Raw genomic sequence first — 24,801 nt, 5'->3', positions numbered from 1 at the left:
ATCTTTGTAGTCTTAATGGAATAGTAATTGGAAATACTGTGCTTCTGTTATGGGATAAAACAATCTGTGTATGTTTAAGCTGCCTATTAAATGAGTATTTTTCAGTCAGTGCTTAAACTAAAAACAGCTTTAGCACAATGCTAAACAAGAACTCTGAAATCTTTATGTATTTATAGTTATGTATGATACCCAGAATGCAGTTCCAAGCACTGTATGCTGTGCGTTTGGATTTCATGATCACGCATGGATTATCAAATTAGCTGGAAACAAAATACTTTAAAATTATAGTTTTCATTCACGATAGAAAAAACAAAGCCTGCAATATTGGCCAAAACCTTTGTGATTCATTTTGTACACATCATGATTTTGGGGAACGATTAGCCCATTAATAATTAGCAATATGAATTTCATTTCAGTTGTCTTTTGATGACCCAGTTTGCATGATTTTGGAAGGAAAGATCCTGAGTAAAATCTGAGCATTCCTATGATACGGAATTCTTCATCCTTTAAGACAGGAACCTCCCATGTGAAATGTTGATGGGGTCTTATAAATGGGATGGTTAAGAAGTTCCGGGGGCTTTTAAATTTTCAGATGTTCTTTTTCATGGTATTTCCATAAAAAGAGAGATAATAGATTTTAATTTTGTACTTCCTGTTCAAAAATTCCAGTGAGTTTTAATTTAATGAGTGAAATAGCTTTTCATGGGTGACATCGGAAGATGAATGTATTCATGCAGCCTGCTGTAAATTCTGCAGTTCTGCAATTAAAGCTCTGATTATCTACTCTTCTAGCCTTCCTAGCCTGTAACAGTATGAACAAGGAGTAGGAGATAAACGCTCTCCACTTTTAGACAGAAATTAGTATCATTGAAAAAGACTCACTGTTTTCAGTTAAGAAAAACACTTGGAGCTGAAGTTCCAAAGAGTCAATTGACAAAAAGTGATTTTTTGTTAAACAAATGTAGAGTATAAATTGAGGGTGAGGATTCCGATTCCTTTCACTATTCACATTAATACCATTCACAATTCACATTTCACTAATATCAAGGAAATTAAGTACAAAGGTTTGATTTTCTTCTTGGTTACACATACCAAGTGACTCCCTCAAATAAGCGATGCCCAGATTAGAAGTAGGAAGATTGCTATCATTATCGTGACCTCAGATGAACTCTTTGATTAGAAATGTATTATATACTGCTTTACATTTACAAATCTGTATGCTAGATAAAAAACCTCTATGCCTAGGCTCAGTGAAGGTGTCCCAGCTCACACCTGATAACCCATGTTATAAGCCAGGCTGTAAGCAGCTCCTGTAGCTATCTGATGGGCTTTGGCATATGCATGGGCATTCTGCTTCCTTTTTTTGGAAAATGCTACTGACCAAAGAGAATTAGCTGTGCTTGTTAATTATCTCTTTGTGGATATCAGTGTATTCAGAGGATTTTGCCTCCAGCTCAAAGACCACTTGGTGTTAAGGGTGAATGCCATGAGGTAAAACCTCTCTCATCTGATCTTCCTTGTGCTAGTTTTGGCAACAGTGATTCTGGCAAGATGAATATTGGGTAGTCAGTGTTTAAATAGGCCGCAAAGTCACATTTTTCAATGCTTATAAAGGCATTCATTGCAAATTGGAAGTAAATTGCCAATCTTATCTAAAACAGCAAAACAGTGTTTGTATGCTGAAGAATGTACTCAACTACAGCTGAGAGGAAAAAAGAAGAAAAAGGAAAGAGTGGAGACTAATTTCCAAAGTGGTTAAGTTATTACCAGTCTAGGGAGAAATTAAAAAGTTTCTGTTGTTTCAGGAAGAAAGGAAATAAATTATGTGAATTCTACAAACTACAGTACAGATTTCTACTATTATGAAACTTCTGTACTATGCTTCTCTAGATGAAATATTGAAGTGAAGTCATTATCAGCTAAAATTCTTTACTTTCAAATTTTACTGAGTAGAAATTACCTTGTTAAAGTTTAGTAGAAAAATGACAATATTTACCAACTGATGTAGTCATGAATCTATTCTGGAATGTCAGACTGAATACATCTGTCTCTTAAAATGTGTTTACAGGATCGTCATTAGTGTTTTGTGCTTATACTAAGAACATACTTAAACTGAATATTCTGTAAACTCACACCATCTAATTATAGTGTTTTTAAAAAATACATATTTTTTTCCACATTGCTTCTCTTTCAATTGTGCCCCCCCTTAACAGTTTCATCATCTACTCCTGATTTATAAGCAGTGCCAAGGCTACGTTTATCTGTGAAGAACTGTAAGATTTAAGAAGCAGTATTTTTTGCAAACTATATTTCCAACCAAAACTTCAAGAGTCTGGAATGGATCCCAGACAGTTTGCATCTAAATTATTTATTCATCTGGAACATGAACTATGAATGTATTAAGAATCAGAAAGATAATGGTAGTCTGTGAAATGGCTACAACAAGACACACAGTACAGAGGAAGTAAAAAAAGGAATTTGGAGGTCAGGAATATACAAAGAACATAGTGATGGGCTGAGTGAATAGATTCTGAATAAACAGTTTACAGATGAAAACTATTAAAATGATGGCATTATTTTGTGTGCATGTTGATGATAGTGCTAGAAGAATGGTGGAAGCAGAAATAAATTATCTGCCTTGGCTGGAGCTGCAATGCTGAGTGAGATCAGGAAGCAAAATGCGTGGGTGTGTGTTCAGTGCAAACCTCTGTCATTAAAGTTCTCACTTGCTCTCCAGAGCAGAACACAGAAAACACATGGCACTTTTCAACAGACTATAACTCAAACAAGTCTGAACAGATTTTCATTGCATAATGTGACTGTTCTGCTTCCAAATGTCAAAGATTTCTCGCTAATCACTGAAAATGGTTACTTTCAGCAGCTTTTACTTCTGTACACTGGAAAATGAATCTGTATGTAGGAAGCATGTCCCAACTGGCAACATTCTATACAAGTGCTTTGATTCCTGTGTGAGGAGGATGTGTCTGGTTTGAGATAAAGAGGAACTCTTCCTTACTGAGAGAAACATATCTGCAGTTTGCCCAAACAGGTATTACCTCCTTGTCAAGAAGTTCCTTTCTTTTCTCTTCTGCTCTCTTTCTGTCCCATCCAAAGCATTACAACTATAGTTGTTTATAGCAATCCTTGCATTAGAAAGAAGATGATGTAAACAACCAAAGGTTTTTTTTCCTCACATCCAACTCTCATAAAATACAATATCAGATAATTCATATGAGAAAATTACCAATCCATATTTTAATTCTGCTTCTTCATATGAATCTGCTCTTAAAGGTATCTCAAGCTTGTTGCCTTTCATTTGAAATTTAGGTATGAGCCTTTAAGCTGTAGTAAAGACCACAATACAACCTCTTGAGGCAGAGGTTTATGCCATAAAGCATGTGTGACATCTGGACAACCACTACCATAACTACCTGCTGAACTAGCAGTTCCCTAGGTCTGATGGTCTCTCTGTTTTGGGGTGACAGGAGATAGATAACAAGGCTCTTTCTTACTCTAGTTCAGGTAAATCTAAGAACCATAACTTGTCCTTATGTATTAACCTGTACCGCAATGCTGACATTCCCCCTTCAGCTAATTACTGATGTTGGTCTTGCATGTTCTGTTTCATCACAAATTTGGCAAAGTGAACTGATAGGCCTAAGCAACATAGAATAAGAAAAACTTATTATTTCATTCCTTATTCACATACTTGCAAATGAATGTAAAATTTAAAGAGATGTGAACTAGAGAAGGGGTACAGCTTTCCTGGAACAGTTTTAATGACTCAAACATTCATCAGTCAATCAAAGTTCAAGCATACAAGCTGATCTATTTAACTTTGCATGTTAGGTGAATTAGGGTGTGTTTACACAACGCATTCTCTTGTTTCTTCTGTGAAAGCTTTAACTCAGACAGCTGGTAACTAGAACCTGGCAGCATAACATGGTTCAAAGTGCTAACACCAATACTATTGGTCCATAAAGATTGTCAGTATATCCCATATGAGAAAGCACAGATAACTGTGCTCTATTTTTGGTAGTGACACAGACATTTACATCGGTTTTAAAAAGTTATTTAAGGATCAGAAAAGAAGCGTAGCCAGCAGGTCAAGGGAGGTGATTCTGCCCCTCTACTCTGCTCTGGGGAGACCCCACCTGGAGTACTGCATCCAGCCCTGAAGTCTTCAGCACAGGAAAGACACGGACCTGTTGGAGCGGGTCCAGAGGAGGACCACAAAAATGATTAGAGGGATGGAACACCTCTCCTATGAGGACAGGCTGAGAGAGTTGGGGTTGTTCAGCCTGGAGAAGAGAAGGCTCTGGGGAGACCTTATTGCGGCCTTTCAGTACCTAAAGGGGGCTTATAAGAAAGATGGGGACAGGCTTTCTAGTAGGGCCTGTTGAGATAGGACAAGGGGTAATGGTTTTAAACTAAAAGAGGGTAGATTTAGACTAGATATAAGGAAGAATTTTTTTACAATGAGGGTGGTGAGGCACTGGAACAAGTTGCCCAGAGAGGGGGTAGATGCCCCATCCCTGGAAACATTCAAGGTCAGCTTGGATGGGGCTCTGAGCAACCTGATCTAGTTAAAGATGTCCCTGCTGATTGCAGGGGGGGTGGACTAGATGACTTTTAAAGGTCCCTTCCAACCCAAACTATTCTATGATTCTATGATCTCAACTTACCACAAAAATCTAGTTGCGATCTTGTACCTGTTTACTTTAATGAGACTTATGCATTTTCTGAGGTTTGCAGAAGTACCGAGATACATACCTCCATCCTTAAGATACCTAAAATCCATTGGACTAGAGAAGATTAATATTATGTATAATATTCACTAAGTGACAACTCTTCTGTAATAAGGTTCCAGCATTATTAAATTATTTAGTTGTAATGGTTATGGCTTCAGTAGCGCTCTGCCCCCTGGGTTTCCAAACACTTCATAAATTAACTTTTAAGTCCCCACAATAACCCTTTCATACATGTAAGGCTGTAGGCTTATCCAAAGAATTGGAGAAATGCAAACAAAACTGTGAGGGTGAACAAGAACTCTTCAGCCACCAGCAAACTTTAGACCACATTAAGATAATACACTGCAAATAACTTTGTATCAAATTGAAAGCACCACCGATATATTATTTGATACACTCATGTAAGTTTGAGTTTAGTTAAGCCAGTGAGAATGGCAGCCATTTCTCTTAAAAAAAGTAACAATGACGACTTAACAGTCACCATGATTATGTCTCCCATCTTTCATCTTGTCACCTCAAGGAGCAGCTCTGTTCCTTGGTATCAGACATGGATCTAGACACAACACCCACCATGGGACAGAAACATTGAATTATCTCTATTATTTTGGTATCTAATCTAGATTTCTCTCCTAAAAGTGCAGTCTTAGCATAACATCTTAACTCAAAAGATCATGAAACAACATGATGGTAAAACCTGGTGTGATAAGGCTTCTACCTTAAGCAAGACATATCTGTTAGCCTATTATCAAGAACCAACTGTAATCCATGAAAATACAGATATATATTCCCCTAACTGTGACAGTCTTTCCGGTACAAGGTCTTATCGTATGTCACTGCAGCCTACAGTAGCTTTATTGCCAGTCTTTCATTTTCAGGTGATTGGTAGTATAAGAACTACAACTGGAAAATAAGAGACTAAGGCAGCACAAAAGAAAGGTAGTAAGCAAATATAGTCTGAGGCAATGAGATGTCAGTCCTGACTACGTAACATCATGATCCATACAAGCTTGTATTCTAAATTGTACTCTGTGATTTAACTCTTTTTGCTTGGTACTTTCCTCACGTTTCCCCAGGCTAGAGTATCATAGTTGTGCTGATTAGGTGTACTGAAGGACTTTCATTTCCTACTTTCAGATGATATAATCACTCTTGTGATTGGAAGTTTGGCAGATATGTGCTGTGTATACTCGACATTTCTCCACAGGAATGTGGTTAAAGTTTTAATTCTTAGGCTGCTCTGTGTCAGGAAACTGCCCATCTATGTTTCTATATCATGGCCAAATTCAATAAAATCCATTTCTCTTGGCAGTGAAGAAACCAGAAATTCTTTTAAATTTGATTTGTTTTTTATTATTGTTGTCTGTACTAATTCAGTTGCCTTATCTTCCACACTTCATAGCTAACATGCCCCAGATGAACAACTACTAAATTCCTTGTGTCTGTACAATGATTCATTGCTTTGCTATTTTCTAATTCCATTAATATTCTCTCCAATCTTACTGCTTAGTCTATTTATTCTCTCTTAGCAATTCAAACACATTACCCATTTCATTTTCTGAGATTCTTACCATTCATACCTGATTTTACATGGTTTGCAACCTCATACTCAACAGCTCCATTATGGAACTTCAAAGAAAGCTGTATTTGTGAGAAACTTATATCATCATTCAAAGGTCTTGGCTGAATTTACAAAACTGAAGTTAGTAAGACAGAAGGAGTTTTCCAGGTTAATTTTAATCAGCTATTGCAATGAATATAGGTGTATGATTTTTTGAAGTATTTTGGCTTTTCTGGTTTTCTAATAAACCAGACATGGTAACAACTGAATTAAGTAATGTTCACTGGCATTTAACTAAGCTGCATCTCCCAAAAGCTGCAATATGCCGCTCCTGGTGCTGTGGAGGTATTTCACAAGCAAAATACTGGGCAGTACAAGTAGATGGATATGCCTGCATAAGACAGTCATGACGATCCCTGAAGCATATCACAAAATCCTGTCTATAGTCTGTATATGGAATAACCGAAAAGATGAAACAGAGCACACAAACAACTTTTGCATGTGATAATGACAATTGGATTTCCAGTTCATTCCTTTACTGCTGATCTGCATATGTTTTTATAATAACAAAAAGACAGTTATAAGAGTTGCAATTTTACTTGATCAAGTTATGCCTCATGAAGTTTACCACAACACAATGTATTAAAAAGGAAAGAGGACTCAGTCAGACTAACTTCATTTCTTAGAACCAGAAAAAAAAATTAAAACATTTGCATATACTTAGAAGATGACAGTGTGGTAAGTAACAACCTGCACACATTTGTCAAGAGCAAATACCACGCCAGCCTAATTTCTGCCTGCGGCAAATAGGTCTCACAGATAGATGAGTTACAGTAATGTTATACACGCAGATCCCAGATCGGTCACAGTCAAGACAGTGCGCTATGCTTTCCTGTTCTGATGCAACTACTGCACAGTCAGGGTAATCACAGCTGGGAAACTGTCCTCAGTGGTTCACTGTCAACCTGGAAAGATACAAATAGTATGGTCCAGGGCTTTTGCTACTGTTCTGTTTCCTCCTTAATGACTGGGATGCTGGAATTGAGAGTGTGTTTCTAAATCTGAGAAAGACACCGAAGTGGAAGGAGCCCTTGGAGATTAGGTTCCGAAGGCAAAACGACTTGGCACGCTAAGGAAAGGTGTGAGAAAGCATAGAACAATATTCTGTGAAGACAAAGCAGATCAATGGAGAAGGCAGTAAACAACCACACAAATACATCCTGGAGGAAAGACTAGACAGCCAGCTGTTTTACAGAGGAGGATCTATGGGTAATAATAAATCAAAATAAAACCCAACAATGGTTGCTATTGAAAACCATGCGTATTTAAAGATGAGTAACACAGTTTACATTTAAAATAATTTTTTCCTGCTTACTAGAGGAAGGTAAGGCTCAGCATGCACTCTATCCACTTTTGAAAGCCATACTTTAAAAAAGATATGAACTGACTGGAAAGAGTCCAAAGGAAAGCATTAAGAATGACCAAAGGTCTAGCAAACATATACCATGAAGAAAGACTTGACAGAACCTGGGTGATTTACTGAAGACAGTAAAGAGATTATAATGGTCTACAAATGTAAAATATTGCTACAAAGAGGAAAGGCACAAACTGTTCTACCACAGACAGGAAAAGAGTTAATGGCCTTAAGGTGCAGTAAAAAAAAATTCAATTTAACACTAGGAAGGTTAAGTATGAGGACAGTTAAACACTCAACAGATTGCCCAGGGAGCCTGTGGAATCTTCACCAGGAGAGGTTTCTGAGAATAGGATAGGCAACCACCTATCCAGACTAGTTTAAATAGAATTGATTCTGCCTTGGGGCAGGAAGATGGTCAAGATGACCTCTCAGTGTCCTTCACAGCCCAATGCTGTATATTCTGTGAATTACAAGACAATGATTTATTGTTGAACAATAGTACAAAGTTAAGCATTTATTTAATTTGCCTTTTAAAAGGACACAACCCTGCTTCAGTTTTGAGAGTACTGTAATATTTAACAACTAGGTTGAAGCTTACCAAATAATGCTTCTGATATAATCTAACTTTGCTAGGCTCTAAAATACAGCAGAACCTCTCTTAGCTATCATTATCAATTATTCTCAAACCCAGCATGTCTTGGTATTAATTTGAGTGAGAGCACCTCACTTCTCAGCAAAGATTTAGCAACAACAAAGTTGCAACAGGACTTTACCAATACATGTATAAAGAATAATAAATGAATGTACAGTTATCAAAATAAATCAACCAGACACAGCTTGTGAATCAGGATTATTGATTGCTTTATATACAGTCTTTAACCCCCTCACTCCTTTACCTGTCAATTGAAGTTGCATTTGTCATTTATAATTGTTCTCCTCATTGCTCATATGGTTTTCCTACACAGGGACCACATCAGCCATGTTGTTGCAGCAAACCTGTCAGCACAGTGTGATCTTGTCTCTCTCTGTTATTCATTAAATCTTCTGGTTACAGTTGTTAAAAAAAGCCCCAGCTTTCATATATCACCTACACACTATAACTATCTTGCCTGTTAACTTACTGTACTTTAATGATGGAGGAAGAAATTGCATACTTTATTCAGAAGATATATGGAAATGCAATCACTTGCAGTTAATAATTATGCTAGTTATGCAAATTCATGACCATGCTTCTCCTTAAAAAGAAAAAAAAATCTGGCCATTTCTTATGTATGAGGCTTTATTTTTTTACGGCTGTTGGTAAGAATGATTTTTGTCACCTATTTTTCTACTAGAACTTAATTTCACATCAAAGCATCTAAATATCTTTGAAAGTCAGGTCCTACATGTCTGAATACAGACATCTGAAGGCAAAGGTTCCTGAAGAAAGTGAAATCCTATTTCTGAGGCATAACTTATAAAAGTAGAATTATAAAAGTTTAGTTATGTTAGACACTGTATCATGGTCAGATTAAGCTGCTGCTAACAAGAGGTTAGCTGTTTGATCATTTGACAATATGCTTTTTCTTCATTGCTTATCGTCCTGTGAAACATGTTACGGCAGAGTTGACAGTTACAATGTATAGCTTGCTAGCTGCAAAACAGAAAAGCAGAATGCAGAAATGTGACTGATTTGAACTTCAGGAAACCATAAGAGCCCTTTAATTTTTGCCAAAAAAAGTCTCAGATTGCAATGAATGAAAGAAAAAATTATTTTTTCCAGAGGTTTACAAGCTAATTTCTTTTAAGTGTGTGTCATTCAGAGGAATCAAGTATTGTGTATTCTTAATTTTTGGCTGCAACCTTCAATAAATGGAGTGCATGGTAGTTTGTATGTGTTATCTGAAATACCCACATGCATGCGTGCATGTGTAAAAATAACTCAGTACTAGCAACATTAATTACGTTCTTTGAATATCAGTTCATGAAGGGTAACCTATTTTGCAAGAAGGCTATAGATACTTAGTTTTGTCTGTGTTACAGCAGTCATGTCCACAGCTCTAATTTTCAACTCTTTATTTTGGATGATATTTTAATAAATTGATCTAGTAAATTTGCCTAACAGTGCAGGTGGTGGTTGTGTTTTTTGCGTTAATTTGCTGGCCACAGCAACACTGAATTCAGTAATGTGTTGTGACATTTATCTATGAAGCATGATACAAAGGAGACAGTGAGCCAAATTTAAATTTACAGCTCCACTTACTGAACAATTTATAACACGACTGAAATTCTGCTGTTTTGTGTATCATTATGTGCATGGCCACAAGATGCTTCATCAGACAAATTCAGCTTTATGCCTAATGCCATGTAAAGCCCACTGGCTAATATGACACACATATAGTCTCACCACCACTGTGTGTCACAGTGGCTTGTCCATAAGCAGAATGGAAGATATTCAGGCATGAATAATGTCTTCATATCCTGCTGTGTATCTGTGTTGCATAAGGCAAGTGTAAGTGCCTGCCAGTGCAAGGGCTGGGTTTAAGGGGTGGGTCTGAAGCCATTTTGGCCTCCCACAAGTACATCTGTGTCTGGAGATGCCAGTGATGTCTTCAGTGATGTACTGAGATTATTGACACAAGTAAATGTCAAGGTTTGAAACTGGTTACATTCTAGGTTATAAACAATACTATAATGCTAACATGGAATTTATTAACATCGTATGTTTTCTGTTGGTCCTAAGGGTTTTACTTTTCAGAAATCAATGATAAATACTGTAATGTAGGTCACATTTTTGGTGTATAATCATAATCATATTTTGTAAGCTATCATGGTGTAACTTACTTCAGATAGTCACAACATAACTCTTAAAAGGTCAAACAGTGCCACAAAATTTCCTCGATCTTTGCATAACAGCCAAGTATGCAATGCTGTGTGTAATAGACACATGTATTGGAAAATATGTCACCTTCCAAAATGAATTCTGGACTCCATTTAACAGTCTCAACCTGTTAACAGGCTGGAGAAAAGGACAGCATTAGATTCATTACACTAAGGGCTCAAAGGCCCAGAACACAATGTCTTGGCTGAAAAAAAAAAATCATTGTTATCTCCTGCATTTTTGATAAATGAAAAATGGGTCAGATATGAAGAGCTACATACTGCAAACTGTAGTGAAGGCTGCTTTGCCTTCCTTGTGGACAAGGCAAGGTATACTGACCTCACGACTCTTCTTGCACTGAACATGTTATATACAATAATTTAAAAAGAAACTCAATGATTAAAGCTTTGAATGTCATCTGCCAGATGACTGACTAAAGATTTCAGAACTGTGATAGCATTCACAATTTGGAAGTCACTAAAGCAAAACAGTGAGGAGACAATAAGGGAGTTGAAGGTGTCATTCCAAACCCAGACTCGATGTTATGGGGATGCGAGCTTACACAGAACCAAAAATCTAGGTGCTGTCTTCAGTCATCCTCCTTTTGTGAAGGGATTAATTTGAAAATTCTTCTGGAGAATAACAATATACAGAATGTTGTTAAAGAAAATGAATGCCTTAGAAAGATTCCTCTTGTAAATGTGACAGGTGCAAATCCTGCAGTAGTGAAAGTTCAGAAACGGAAGCAATTCCTTAGAAATTAATTTTAACAATTGAAAGTTATTTGGGGTAAAGTCTGACGGGGAGAGAAACAAACTAAGATTATGACTACAATAAAGCCCTTGCATGCATTGATATTTTGTATCGACACAGTATTACACAGTACTGACAGGGCCGTGTTTTATACTATCGTGTAAGATACCATCAAGCTAAACTAACTATAGATTCCAGTTTGGCTAGTGTAAAACCAATGATTTCTTCCAGTACAGTTACAATAGTCAGAGACCGTTTTTTCATGTCTCTTGTAGATAGAGTTATGTTGGCAGGTGTTTGCTGTAAGCCTAGCTTTAGTTTATTTACAGACTTTTCATGGGAAGTTTGCAACACAGAATTCAACATGATGTAGAAGTGGAAGACACATCTTCTATATAGTCCAGATCTCAATGTTGGTTACATATGTTCATGCTGGAGAAAGAAGTTTTATTTTTCTTATACCTGTTTATGAAATAGCAGCAGCTTGGACAGTGACATACAACTCGGCTGAGCATGCCCTGACACACCCAAGAAGAGCTCCCAAAATTATCACTGTGCTAATATGACTTGAAAGGGAAACATGGATGTTTTTATAAAGTGCCTAAGTTTCTCTCATCAATTTGCAAGGCACTAAGCAGCCTTTTGTGGCAAACCATGCAAGGAATGGTGACGCTGAAACAAACCAAACAGGAATAAAGTTTCCCCTGTGACTTCTGATTAGCAATATAAGTGAACTATCGGATCCAGATTCTGTGCTATGGTGTATTTGCCTTGGCCCGGCAAATTGCCCTTGAAATGAACTCTCTGCTAACAGAAAGCTTCTGCTACAGCAACTGTTCTGCCTACTGCTCTCTGTGATTAGGGATCGCAGTTAGGACAAATGAGAAATGAAGCAATCAGAAAAGGGGATTAAAACTCTGTTTCAGACCTACTTCTGAGCAGGCTTGGTTTAGCATTTTTTCATCCTGTACAGTACATATTCCATAGCAATTTTGAAAACAGTATCATTTAAAAGTTAACGTCTGCTTAGCTGGTAGCACCAGATAAAAGCTCTCATTTGTAATGAACAGGCAAATTTGTTATTGCCCCAGTCAATAGCTATTGACTTGGTAGAGCACTTTTGCTTATTACAATCAAATCCTTTTTCTTTTTTGTTCAATAGTCAATGACACTGTAATGGAAGATACTGCTTACAAACTGATGCAATATATATCAGCAACTGCTAGAAGTTAGTGACTAATGGTTACAAAGAGGAAAGCATGTGCTAAGAACAGCATTACGCGTCCATTAATCAAATTTAGTGCATCCGATGTGCCTTTATAGGTTAGTGGAACTGTAATGCCTATCAGATAAATAGTTTCTGCTGTTATTAATCTTAAGTTTTAACACAAAACACCTTTTAATCATGCTATCATTACGTAAATAATTTGGCTAGGACAAGGTTCTGTCTCACTTTTGCAGCACACCTTTTAGTTATAGGAAATTTCTGTACCATGTTGGCTTGTGCAATCCTAGCTTTAGGATTTAGTGAAGTGCAAGGTAACTTCTGCTCCTAGCCGAAGCCATGTTATTCTCTAAATACCACAGATGGGGCAGTATAAATGCAAGGCAACATCCTAAAGATAAAGTGGCAAAAGAGAAGGATAGCAGAGTGTCTGTGTCCATTGCTCAGCCTGCCTCCTGGCTTCTTCCCTGCAGCAGAGCAGTACTGCACAACTTTGTCCTTTACACTTTATATAACTTGCACTTTCCATGCCTTGGGGTGAAATTTGTTGATAACTCATGTATTTTTTTCATTCTATAATTATTGCTGCATAATTGTTTTATTTTTTTTAAACCTGCCTGACCCAAAAATATTTTCTTTCCAACTTTCTCTGCTTATTTTATATCTGAGAGAGATGCATATTTTTATAGGACAGTGTGACTATAACAGTAACACCTACTATTTTTATATTACCTCTAAGCAAACATTCCCAAAACAATAATAAATTTTGTTGACTCCTTAGGGAAAAGCAGAACTGCTCATGATGACTTCTTGACTTAAGGTTGTCTATAATCACTTTTCCTGTAGAACAGGAACAAATACTTTAATGTTGGAGCACTGATTTATCTGTTTTTTTCTGTTTTCTTAATGCAATCTTCATTTCTCTCTAAACTGATGATGAGACATTACAGAAAGAAAATTTATAAATGTGGCTAAGATTAAACAATCATGCCATTGTCAAGTACATTACACTGTACTCTCTGTGCACCATCTAATTGGATTTAAACAATGTTCATAAATCACAGCCATTAGCCTTTTTCAGAACTGAGACGTACCCTACTAGATCCACCACATGGATCCTAGTCATACCTGGGATACTGGTTCATAAACTGCCCATGTTGGTGAAGACTGGTGGAATTTAATTGCTGCTATACTGCTGATTATGAAGCAAGGAATTAAATTCAATTAAGTTCCTACATATTTACATCTCTTGACAAAGATCTCCAATGCTGCTCAGCCAGTATTAAGTCATGTTCTTGTTTGTTGTCAGCAGAGAAGTTACTGATGGGAGAGCAATGGAGGAGACTAAGCCATATCTTTCCAGAAGTCTGCAATGTAATGGATTCCGTTAGTCTAGTAACCAAACATTCGTAAATAATAATGAATTTATCCTTGCAATACTGTGTGAAGAAATAAAAAAGATCCTTTTCATCCTAATTTAGAACCACAGAGAGACAGATTTGAATAAGGTCATCCTGTAAACCTATTGAAATTCCATTCCAATGACAGGAGCTCAGGAGCTATAATTTCCTCTTTATTCTAGTACTTTCTGTTTTCCAAACATAGCTTTTGATATTGTAACAAGGTGAAAGCAGGAAATATTAATAACATATTTATTGTATTTACTGTGATGGTAAGAGGACATCATTGTTTTATACACAACACTTGATCTTTAAAATAAAAGTGTAAGTGCTGCAAATCGGCAAACCACAGGGCTTAGTTGAGGCAACGACTAATCTTGAGACAAGTATACCTTATGAGTTTTTTAATTCATTACTGCAAAAGGTTGGCATTAAAGAAATTACATGCATGTTAATAAGACTTTTATGTAATACTTAAATGATAACTAGATATTTCAGCATTTCAGAAAAGCCCATAACCCCGCTAAAAATGCTAGATTTCAGAGGCAAGGGATATCTCTTGGCAGCTGCAATAGGTATAAAGAGTAAGACATTTCATAGATCATTCCGGAATTTCAGTGAATCATTTGCAAGTGTACAATAAGTTTAAAAGAGTTTACATTTTATTTCTTTAAAATAGGAAATTAATCTCTTCTGGTACCAAAATCAGTAAAACACAACCAAATAAACAGTGAGTGCTTGTGGGAAAAGAAGACTATAGCTGCTATGTAACATGATGATTTGACTTAATTGTCAACTCAGTTACATTTATGGTTTTCTCTACTGTATTCCACTTGCCTACAAGCAAACTTTATAGTGCTATTTCATATGAACCTGTAAAGACTTTATTTGAATGAGGAGGATTTTTATTAAAAAAACCCCAAACATTTCTAATTGAAAACAGGATATGAATTTCCTATTATGGTCCCAAACTCTGCAGTTTCTGCTGCACTTTAAGATTTGGATAATTTCTGAGAATTGCAATCCACATTGAATGTGGAAGTAATGCTTAATTTTGATACCAAATGAAGTAGAATAGGAAAAACAACAAAAAGCTATTAATAGTAACTTACTTTTTGTGACAACTCCTTCAAGGCGAATTATATTTGGGTGATCAAATTGTCCCATGATACTAGCCTCTCTCAGGAAATCTCTTCTCTGCCTGTCCACATAGCCACCTTTTAGAGTTTTAATTGCAACAGGTATCTCTCTTTTTCCTGGTGTCTTCAGACGTCCACTGCATACTTCTCCAAACTCACCTTAAATAAATAAAATATTTGTTGGATCATTCACAGTGCCTGAAGAACTACAGTACAGTTTGTATTGCTGAACTTAAACACCTTAGTTTTCAAAATAACCTTCAATAGCTGTCTTAAAAGCTGTCTTTTTTATTAGTTCAGAGTTATTTGTAGTTGTCAGTGAAACAAGAATGCAAAAATATTCAAGAAACTCACACATCCTGTAGAAGTGGACGGAAAAATAACGGATGGGATATTCAAGTTCACGAGTTTCATCACATCCCAGAAAAGCAAAATACTCAGCATTACTTCACAACAAATAATCACCTTTCCTTTGTGCCACACCATGAGATCATGGGGACTTGTACTTTCACTCCAACAGCCAAACCATCTGCCCTCCGCAGTGTGGTTCATCTTGATTTACTGACACTTTGATACTGAACTTTGATATCAACATGTTTGTGATAAAACTGAGCATGCTATGAGGAAGGAAGGTAATGACACTTAGATTTTAATTCTAATGATAACAAAATATCTATCTAAAATATCTATTTATAGCAATATCTATCTATAGGGGTGTCATGCAGTAAGACCTATATGAAAAGAAATACCATGAGAATATCAGAATACCTGACTATCCTCTAATTGTAGAAAGCATTTAAAATGTACTTAATGCTATTATGCCCCAGAAAAGCACTTGCACATGATTTACTTAAATGGACTTACACACCAACTTGAAATGAATTACATATTTCACTGTTCAGACAGCCAAAGGGCAACAGTTTCAGCAAATCAGGACCCAGTTGCATAACAAGAGGAATCTCAAAGCTTGCTTCACCTGATGTTTTCATGTGTATGTAAGGGCCTTTGAAGAATGCATGTCTCCTTGGATTCCCTTTACACATTTACTAATTAAGTTTGTATGGAAATCACAACTTTCCTTTGATCTTGAAGCCACTCAAAAGTTATTTAAAAACCCTACCAAATATAGTCTGGATGCCTGCAGGTCAGTTTTCAATGGGTCATAATTCAGTAAATGAAAAACAGTGTTCACAAAAATATTTCAAAGCACTTCTCAGTGCAGGGTGCTTCCACAGCAGAACTAAATTCTCTATCCATCCCAGTCATTTTGGAAACAGAACTGATGAAAACCAAAACCGAGTCATAAACAGATATATATTTAACTGGAGGAAATAATTTGTTACCCCCTCCACTGAGTGCTGTCTGAATTAGTTTTCCTTAAAGTTTAAGGACAGAACAAAAGAAAACAAAATAAGAGAGCTCTACCCTGTAACAGTGTGTCTTCAGATACGAACTGAATCTAGAAGAGAGAGGCCTTAAAGACAGAAGCTTCACTTCAGAAAATTATAACTCCCTGATGTTACAGGATTAGAATGGATATTGTCTTACAGCTTTTATTTTATTAGGTTCTGTCATTTCCACTAAAATAAAACAAGGTTTTATTAGCCAATAAGATCCAGGAAGAGCGGAGGGATTAAAAAAACAATTTCATAGCTTGTCTTTCACTTCAAAACGGAGACATCATCAAGTGCAAGAGTACAATCAACAGATGCTGAACATAACCTCTGAATAAATTAGCAGCTTCTTAAACAGCTAACAAAAACCAAGTGTCCCAGGTCTTCTTTCTAGCACCCCCCCCCCATTTATTTTATTTCTACCTAATTTTTAAAAATAAATGGAAGCATGTGCTTCCCTGAAGATGTGTTCATATGTGTGGAAATATATGTCATTAGACTAATGCTCTGGGAATCTTTTGACAAAAGGGGAAGTTGGGTAGGGATTTTCCTATATGATTTTGCCCCTTTAGCTCTTAGAAGGCTCTCCTTAAAAGTTTTTTTGCCTCACTACTGCCACTGAAAAAGTAGTAGCTAATTTGGACTTCTAAAGTCCTACCATAAACCAAAGTCATGAAATCTGAATGTTTTGAAGGAGACATGGTATATTAATCTTCTATTCTGTGACGCATCCAGCAGTGCTAGAACACGTCCCTAAAGCCATGACCTTACTGCATCTTACTGGCTTTTCAAACTTAAATGCCTAAAATGAGAAAAATTTCCAATTTCTTTCCCTTGATGAAACAGTCAAAAGCAAAAATACTAGAGCCTTAAAATCCAGATTTTTAAAGAGATTTCATGATCAATAAATCTGCAGAACTGCAAAATATCATTTTTGAGAATAATTTGGAAAGCATAGGTTATAAAATAAATCGTTTTGCTATTCTAAGATTATACAAGAGTACTACAACTTCAGAATTTCAGAAATAATGGCATTCATACCTCAGGGACTGTAAAGGGCTGTTCATCAAGTGTTTTGAAATGAATTAAACTGAAGGAGGCAAGGGAAGGACTTACAATCCCAAGATTTATCATCTGTACAACATCCAAAGCAGGGGAAGGAACATCATGCCTTCTCCCTGACCTGTTTCTTTTCCCTTTTTTGGATGCATGATTTGTACAGGTAGAAAGAAAATTCAGTCCCCTTGGATATTGGGATTGATAAACTGGTGAACATGAAGACTAACAGCAATTTTTTTGTGACGTGATGTCAAACAGACAGCAAGTGATCATCAGCTCACAGAACAGACAGTACTACATTTAGAAAGCTAAGGTATGTGTAGTACCTTCTAGTTCTGGTTTAGACTAGATGGGAATCAATGATATAATTTAAAGCATTGAACTATTTACACTGAGAAAGAGTCTGACAAGATTTCATCTCAGAGTATTTTTTCTACACTTTTGTTCAGATAAAGAATTTTGAATGTTTTTAAAGTCAAAGGGGAATGTATTCAACAAAAGGGATTTTTAAAATCTGAGAATCTAAGTCTCATTGCTCAAGTTTGAAGGTAAACAAGACAAATGTTGACCCTGCAGCAGTAAAGGTTCGAGACTGCATGAGTAATAAGTAGAAGCTAAGAGCCAGATGTCAATGAAGTCGACATCTTGCCTTGCTCCAGGGAAAAAGCTGGTGATAACTAGAGAAAAAGATAGAGTTCATTGTCTGTTCAGTTTTAATAAAGTGTAAATAATCCCTGGTTTAATGATATAAACCCCACACATCTTACTGTATGTTATACAAAAAGAAGCTAATTGAGCAGTCTACAAGCTTACCCTGTGAGAACCACACATCCCTTTTTTCATTCAGTCATAACATATGTGTTATTTAAAATGAAACAGGAGTAGTCAGTCACTTAAAAGTCTGATATGCAGTCTGGTATTGCTACATGGGATCAAACCAAATGTCTTACAACACAGACGGTTGCTGTTGATAGAACTGAAAGGTCACAGCACCAAATACAGCTCAACTCATCTTCCCCAGTTTCAGTCATTAGACCCGTGGGAGAACTGGCAGAAGATTTAGATTATAAAAAGAATATAATGTACTCTCTGTGAAAAATCAAAGAGTTGGCCTCTTCTTTGAGTTTCAACTTCTTAACGAAGCAGTAAGAGGATAACTGTAACTTTTAAGCCAGACTTGACAAAGTACCTCCGGGAATTCCTTCCATGAAGAGGTGCTGAAGCCTTAAACCAAAGAGCAAGAAGTGATGGGGCAGAAAAAAGTGTCATGGACAGGACAAAATCAACCAATACGATAACAATGTCACTAGGTGCAGCAAGTTCAGTATGAAGAGTGTCTGAAAGGGACCATCTAAAGAAAATTTACAGCAATGAATAGACGGCAAATTGTGGGAACTGGCAAAAAGGCACCCAGTGATCTTTGTAATGAACCCATGGGAGAGCTCATGGAATATTTAATACTAGTGATAAAAAAAACTCGGCCAAGAGTTTTGAATCCAAGAATATACAATATCAAATTAAACAGTAAAACTTTGTCATAAGTAGTGGATAAAATAAAAGGGACTGGACTAATCAATGGCACCATTTAAGCAGTAACTATTGCTAGAATGTGAACTTCATTAATACTTGTTTATTTGGTTGATATTACCATGAGAAACATAAGCTAAGCACTTACAAATAGGTTCTGTTTTGACTTTGGTATTGTAATCTGCTTGCTATTATGAATATTTGATCAAACTGCAATTTCCATTTTGGTTGTAAACTGTTTCCCCTATTGCCTTTACCCTCCAGTTTGAACCAAGATATCAGCAGAAGTTACTCGAAGACTAACAAAAGAGACCATTAACTGCTATTAACCTGGATAATCTTTCATTCTATCAAAAGGTCTAAAAAACAGTATTTTTTTTCTCAGATGAACCAGATGTAAAGTAGGAGATGGTGGGTAGCCACTCAGGGGAAGTAACCTGACTACATATCCGTCTTGAATCTGGATTTATGTGCAGATATTGTTACTTAAATGCAGATCTCTTGCATCTACACATGGAGTAAGTAAAGCATGAATAATTTAGAAAGGACTTTGCAAAGTCTGTATTTTACTTGCTTTATTTTCACCAAAGCACCAGAAGGAAGGATAGTAATTCAGAGAGTTTGCAGATTCACTGGAACACCAAAAGCATACCAGAGGAGAAGACTGGGAGAGCTGAGATCAAAGTTTTAATTAACTGGCTCCATAGAATATAGTTGCTGCATTCAAAACATCAGCTCAGTAAATGTGACTTGAAAAAGGATTTTAAGAAGAGATTGCACTAATTATTTTTTTCTCAAAGTAATCTCGCGAGCTCAGCCTCCTTTCTTAAATTGTTGCTGTTTTGCATTTCCTATTATTACCTGCCTGATGATATGAACTTGCAATAGGAATGTTTATTAAATCTACAACTAAATGTATAGACATTCTCTTTTATTTTGGCTATGATGTCTTTGACTGTTGCAGGCCAAGTGTCATCTTGAACTCTGTAACTACTAAAGGCTATTTTCCAATCGGCTGTTACTGCTTGAAGATCTTGCTGCTTTTTCAGTTTGACCATTTGTTGCCACCTTATCTGAACCTGTTTTTAGTATCTGATGGGAAAACATCATTATGTGGAGCAGTCAGTGTGTAAGCAACAATTTTAGCTATTTGCTCTCTTTTTTTTACATCACATAGGACTGCCCCTATGTTACTAGTACTTGGCACCAAAGGAGCAGACCAAATTGTCTGTATTTCACGGCTAATAAGTGATTGCAGAGAATCCCAATGTCTTATGCAGCATTCAGATGTACCTGTACAACAGAGCATAAGCAGGTAAATACACTCAGGGGCTCTTAGATTTTGCACTTCTAAGCAGAGACTGAAATATAGGACAAAAATAATAAATAGGAAGTCTTTGTTTTTCAAGTCTATAGTGTATGTGCATCTGAGGTAAGTGGAGCAGTTAGGAGATTTTAACTTTTAACAGTGCTGTAATCAGAAATGAGATAATCAGTAGCTTTAGTTGAAAATACTACTTCTGATTTGATGGTATCATTCTCAGATAGGTTACTCGGCAGCAAATAATACAATGTACATTTCCAATTCACATCATCCAAGATTATAATTACCAAATACTTCTGTCCTGGTTTCAGCTGAGATAGAGTTAATTTTCTTTATAGTGGCTGGTGTGGGGCTATGTTTTGGATATGTGCTGAAAACAGTGTTGATAATACAGAGATGTTTTAGTTGTTGCTGCACTAGTCAAGGACTTTTCAGCTTCCCATGCTCTGCCAGGTGCAGAAGAAGCTGGGAGGGGACACAGCCAGGAGAGTTGATCCAAACTGGCCAAAGGGCTATTCCATACCACATGACGTCATGCTCAGTATATAAAGCTGGGGAAGAAGAAGGAAGGGGGGGACATTAGGAGTGATGGCGTTTGTCTTCCCAAGTAACCATTACGCGTGATGGAGCCCTGCTTTCCTGGAGATGGCTGAACACCTGCCTGCCCATGGGAAGTAGTGAATGCATTCCTTGCTTTGCTTTGCTTGTGTGTGTGGCTTTTGCTTTACCTATTAAACTGTCTTTATCTCAACCCTCGAGTTTTCTTACTTTTGCTCTTCCGATTCTCTCCCCCATTCCACCAGGGGGGAGTGAGCGAGCGGCTGCGTGGTGCTTAGTTGCCAGCTGGGGCTAAACCACAACAACTTCAAAAGATAACTTGGGTACAGAGATAGGTAAGCTGAACAAAGAAACTAGAAAAAATACTTGCCTTGAGTGTCAAAGCCATCTGCACTGCAACTAGTGAATTGTCAGGAGCTTTTGGACATGACTTTTTCCATTGAAAAACCAAATTGGAAACTGCTTTCAGGAAAAGATCAGTTTCAAAAATTTCTTGACCAGAAATGCTAGAAAAAAAATTTCAAATATTTCCAGTGTTCCACTTTGACATTTTCAAAAAGAAAACTTTTAGTCCTTGAATGGAAATAATTTTTGTTTTGAAAAATTAAAGTTACAGAAATTCAAAATGAAAATTATTGATCAAAATAAGATGTTCAAACAAAAAAAATTATGAAATGCATCTATTAATTAACTTCTTAAAAGATTTTAATGTTTCATTTTGTAAATGATTTTAATTTTCTGTTTCACTTAGGTGAAAATTGTAAACATCTTTTAAAAGTAATTCTCCTATGATAAGAAATCCATTTTATATCCGGTTGCACTGTTTAATAGAGAATTAGAGAGAAGGCATAAAGAAAGTTTTAGGACTGCTGTGAATTATAATGATATGTTATGTCCCCTAGTGGCTATCGAAGAGCTCTGTGAGAATTTGTACTCTCCGTGCCTCAGGCATGGTATTTAACCTGTATCTTGCCTGTATGGAAATGGGTTTAAATTTCATTGCAACCAGTTTGCAAGTCCTGCTAGGCAAATATCGTTGAAGATGGCAGATTACCCAAGTAATTTTAGAAGATAAAAAATATAAAAATAAAATATGTCAAAGCAGGCAAAAATTCACTCCCACGCATACAAGAAAAGTGAGAGAGAAGCTAAGTAAAGAATTTTCATAAATGAATTAAGTTGAGAGTAAGGACACAATTTTGATCTGAACTAAAATCAATAAGCTCAATCCTTGTCTGTTGTATTCAACTCCTTTGAAATCAGCAGTTATACCAGTGCTGAATGTAGTTCAATATGCTTTACAATCTAAGACATCAATATCTATAGTATGTCTGAAGAAAAGGAAGAAATAAAAGAAATCAGATGGAATGTTTTCTGCAGAAGTCAGCCCTCTGGGGGCTCTCTCAAGCTCATAATTCCAATGGTGCACAGTACCAGCTACATATTATCTAGCTTAAGCAATCAGGTGAACTCTAAAGTACTCTAGCGATATGGACTGCAGCGTGGAACAGAATTTTCTCTCTTACTTTCAGGTTAATACTCTCTCTCTCCTGTTTGTTAACAGAGTGGGTTTTATTTCTGTTCTATTATTTGCATGACATTTTCTAGTGCATAAAACAGTTTTTAGCAACACTGGAGACATTTCCATTGCTATCAGTGTAGTAACATATCATTAAACGAAGGATCTCACCTGAAAAATACCTCTCCTTTCGAGTGACTAAGACATATGAAACGAAGATAAAAAAGAAAGATCACAGTGCACTATGTCTTCTGATAGTAATTTTCCTGACAATACTTGCTAGCGTGAGTTCTTTGGTGGGCTCACTATGAGCAAATTAAAAAAATTTTTTTTCCACTGACCCTCTTCTACAAGATGTAAGTCTGATTTTTGCAGTCTGTTGTACTGTGAATGATTTTATTTTTTTATTCATGGCATTAAAATTAGCAAAACTATATAAGGTAAAAAAAAAAGCATTTGTATGTTGGCATTTGCTTAGTAAGTAATAACACAGCATTGTTAAAGAAAGCCCAGAATCCATAGCTCAAAGATGGGCACTGGAGTATGGACCATACTAATTATTGCTACTGAAATGAAATTACAGTGAGGTGAAGACAAAACATCTGTGTAGTCAGTATTATAAGTACCTTTAAGACAGCAATTTACAAAACTCAGCCACTCTTGATATCTTAGGGACACAGAGAAATATCCATATTGTGTAAATTGAAGACGGGTTGTATTAATGTCTTTCACAGGAAGAAATTAAATTTCAGAGCTGGAATTAGAGCTCAGGATTCTGTTCCTATGTTCATCAACATTTCTGACATAGACCCTTAGCTCTCCCACCTTCCCTTTCTGTTGGGGCTGAGAAATGATTAATGCTCCCGAGCCATTGACGGTGTGCAGGTAACAACACAGAGGATGGACTGCACCACAGGAACTTCAGACTCTCCTTGTCAGTCTGGTTTTTGTTTTAATTTGTTATAACTGTGAGAAATGTTGGTGGGCCTTCTGAATGACGTGTTGGTCACAAGCCATGCATTGAGACCCACTAGTTAGGTAACTTTGTAAGGCCCTTTTCTAGCCCTGTCTCTCTAAGTCCTCAGTAAACTACAACTGGGTAAAACAGAGAGCAAACAATCTCAGGACGTGGTCAATAATGAAATGCTATCTGCCCTAGAGAGTCAGAACACAAGTTACAAGAAATGGTTTTACAAGACTCTGATCTTTTCAAGTATTTCACTTTTGTTGTGTTAACCACAAAGGTGTGTTTTCTGTCACCATTGAGCTGCCACCAGGACCTCTAGTGAACTCTAAACAGCAGCCATGAGCCTTTATTCCTACAAAGGCTTTCCAAAAGTGAATGCGTGGGAACACTTGCACAGCACTTTCCTGAGTAGCAAAACCTGCCAATTAAACCAAAGGTGAGACAAGTGGATAACACTTAATGCACAGAATAGGCATGTCTATAAACATAGCACATTAGCAAAGGGTAAGATCCCTGAAAGGGGCATGTTATCTCCCTTAGAAAAAAAGGCAAATATACATACAGGATTAATGAACTTCTGAAACTTATTTTCAAACAGCTGTGAAATGGCTTACATCCCCAATGAGATGTTCTCAACTGAAGGTAAACACCCCATAGATGAGAACAGGGTCTAAAACAATTGTTCAGATGTAATTCCTCTCTGTCCCCACCACACACTTGGATAAAGACAAACAGGGATGTAATAGGAGAACCTACAGCTGTTTTTCCCATTCATCCTGCTTCCCAGCTCCATGTCACCTTTTATACTGTCTACACCTTCTCATCAGAGCTTCCTCTTTCCCCACTCTGCCAATGATCCTTCTCTGCACAGCTACAGGAAAGCCTGGCCCTCCTTTTCCCTCTTGTACTCCTCCTATTTTCTATTTGAGAATATTTTTTGCTCAGTCTTCTATATTCTCATCTTATCTCCCCCCAGAAAGAGATTCTGATCTAATCTCCCCCTCAGTGACAGAGAATATGTGACACTAACTATGGCAAATGCTGAGTGATGCAGTGTTTTGAGTATATTTGGAACAAAGCAAAAAACCAAACAGACAAAAACCCCAACCCCTCCCCCCAAAAAAAACCCCAAACCAAGCCTACCCAAAAAATTGATAAAGCCTTAAAAGAGGTTTGGGATAAACCTATCACTTTGGGGAATCTGCCTTTCAAGAACTCCTTATTTGAGTATACCCACATTTGGAATATTAGCCAAATACAATACCTCATGTACACCACACTTGAGAGTGAACTGGTGCTATCAGAGAAATATGCCTATATTTTGTACTATACTTGACCACTTGCATTATC

The 24,801-nt window shown here is 36.8% G+C and overlaps 1 protein-coding gene across 13 annotated transcripts in view; it reads right to left on the bottom strand.

The window, feature by feature from the left end:
* The window catches only part of EPHA6 (EPH receptor A6), a 532,004-nt gene that overhangs the window by 101,444 nt on the left and 405,759 nt on the right, over positions 1-24,801 (bottom strand). For all 13 annotated transcript variants that reach the window (XM_072885203.1, XM_072885210.1, XM_072885220.1 and 10 more), the window contains one exon: positions 15,077-15,262. In XM_072885203.1, the coding sequence (XP_072741304.1) occupies positions 15,077-15,262 (186 nt within the window). The remainder of the gene's footprint in view (positions 1-15,076; positions 15,263-24,801) is intronic.

The sequence above is a fragment of the Ciconia boyciana genome, chromosome 1 (assembly GCF_034638445.1).
Source record: "Ciconia boyciana chromosome 1, ASM3463844v1, whole genome shotgun sequence".
In the NCBI taxonomy this organism is placed as follows: Eukaryota; Metazoa; Chordata; class Aves; order Ciconiiformes; family Ciconiidae; genus Ciconia; species Ciconia boyciana.
The sequence above is the reverse complement of the archived record's forward strand: the minus strand, read 5'-3'. Positions and strand labels throughout refer to the sequence as shown.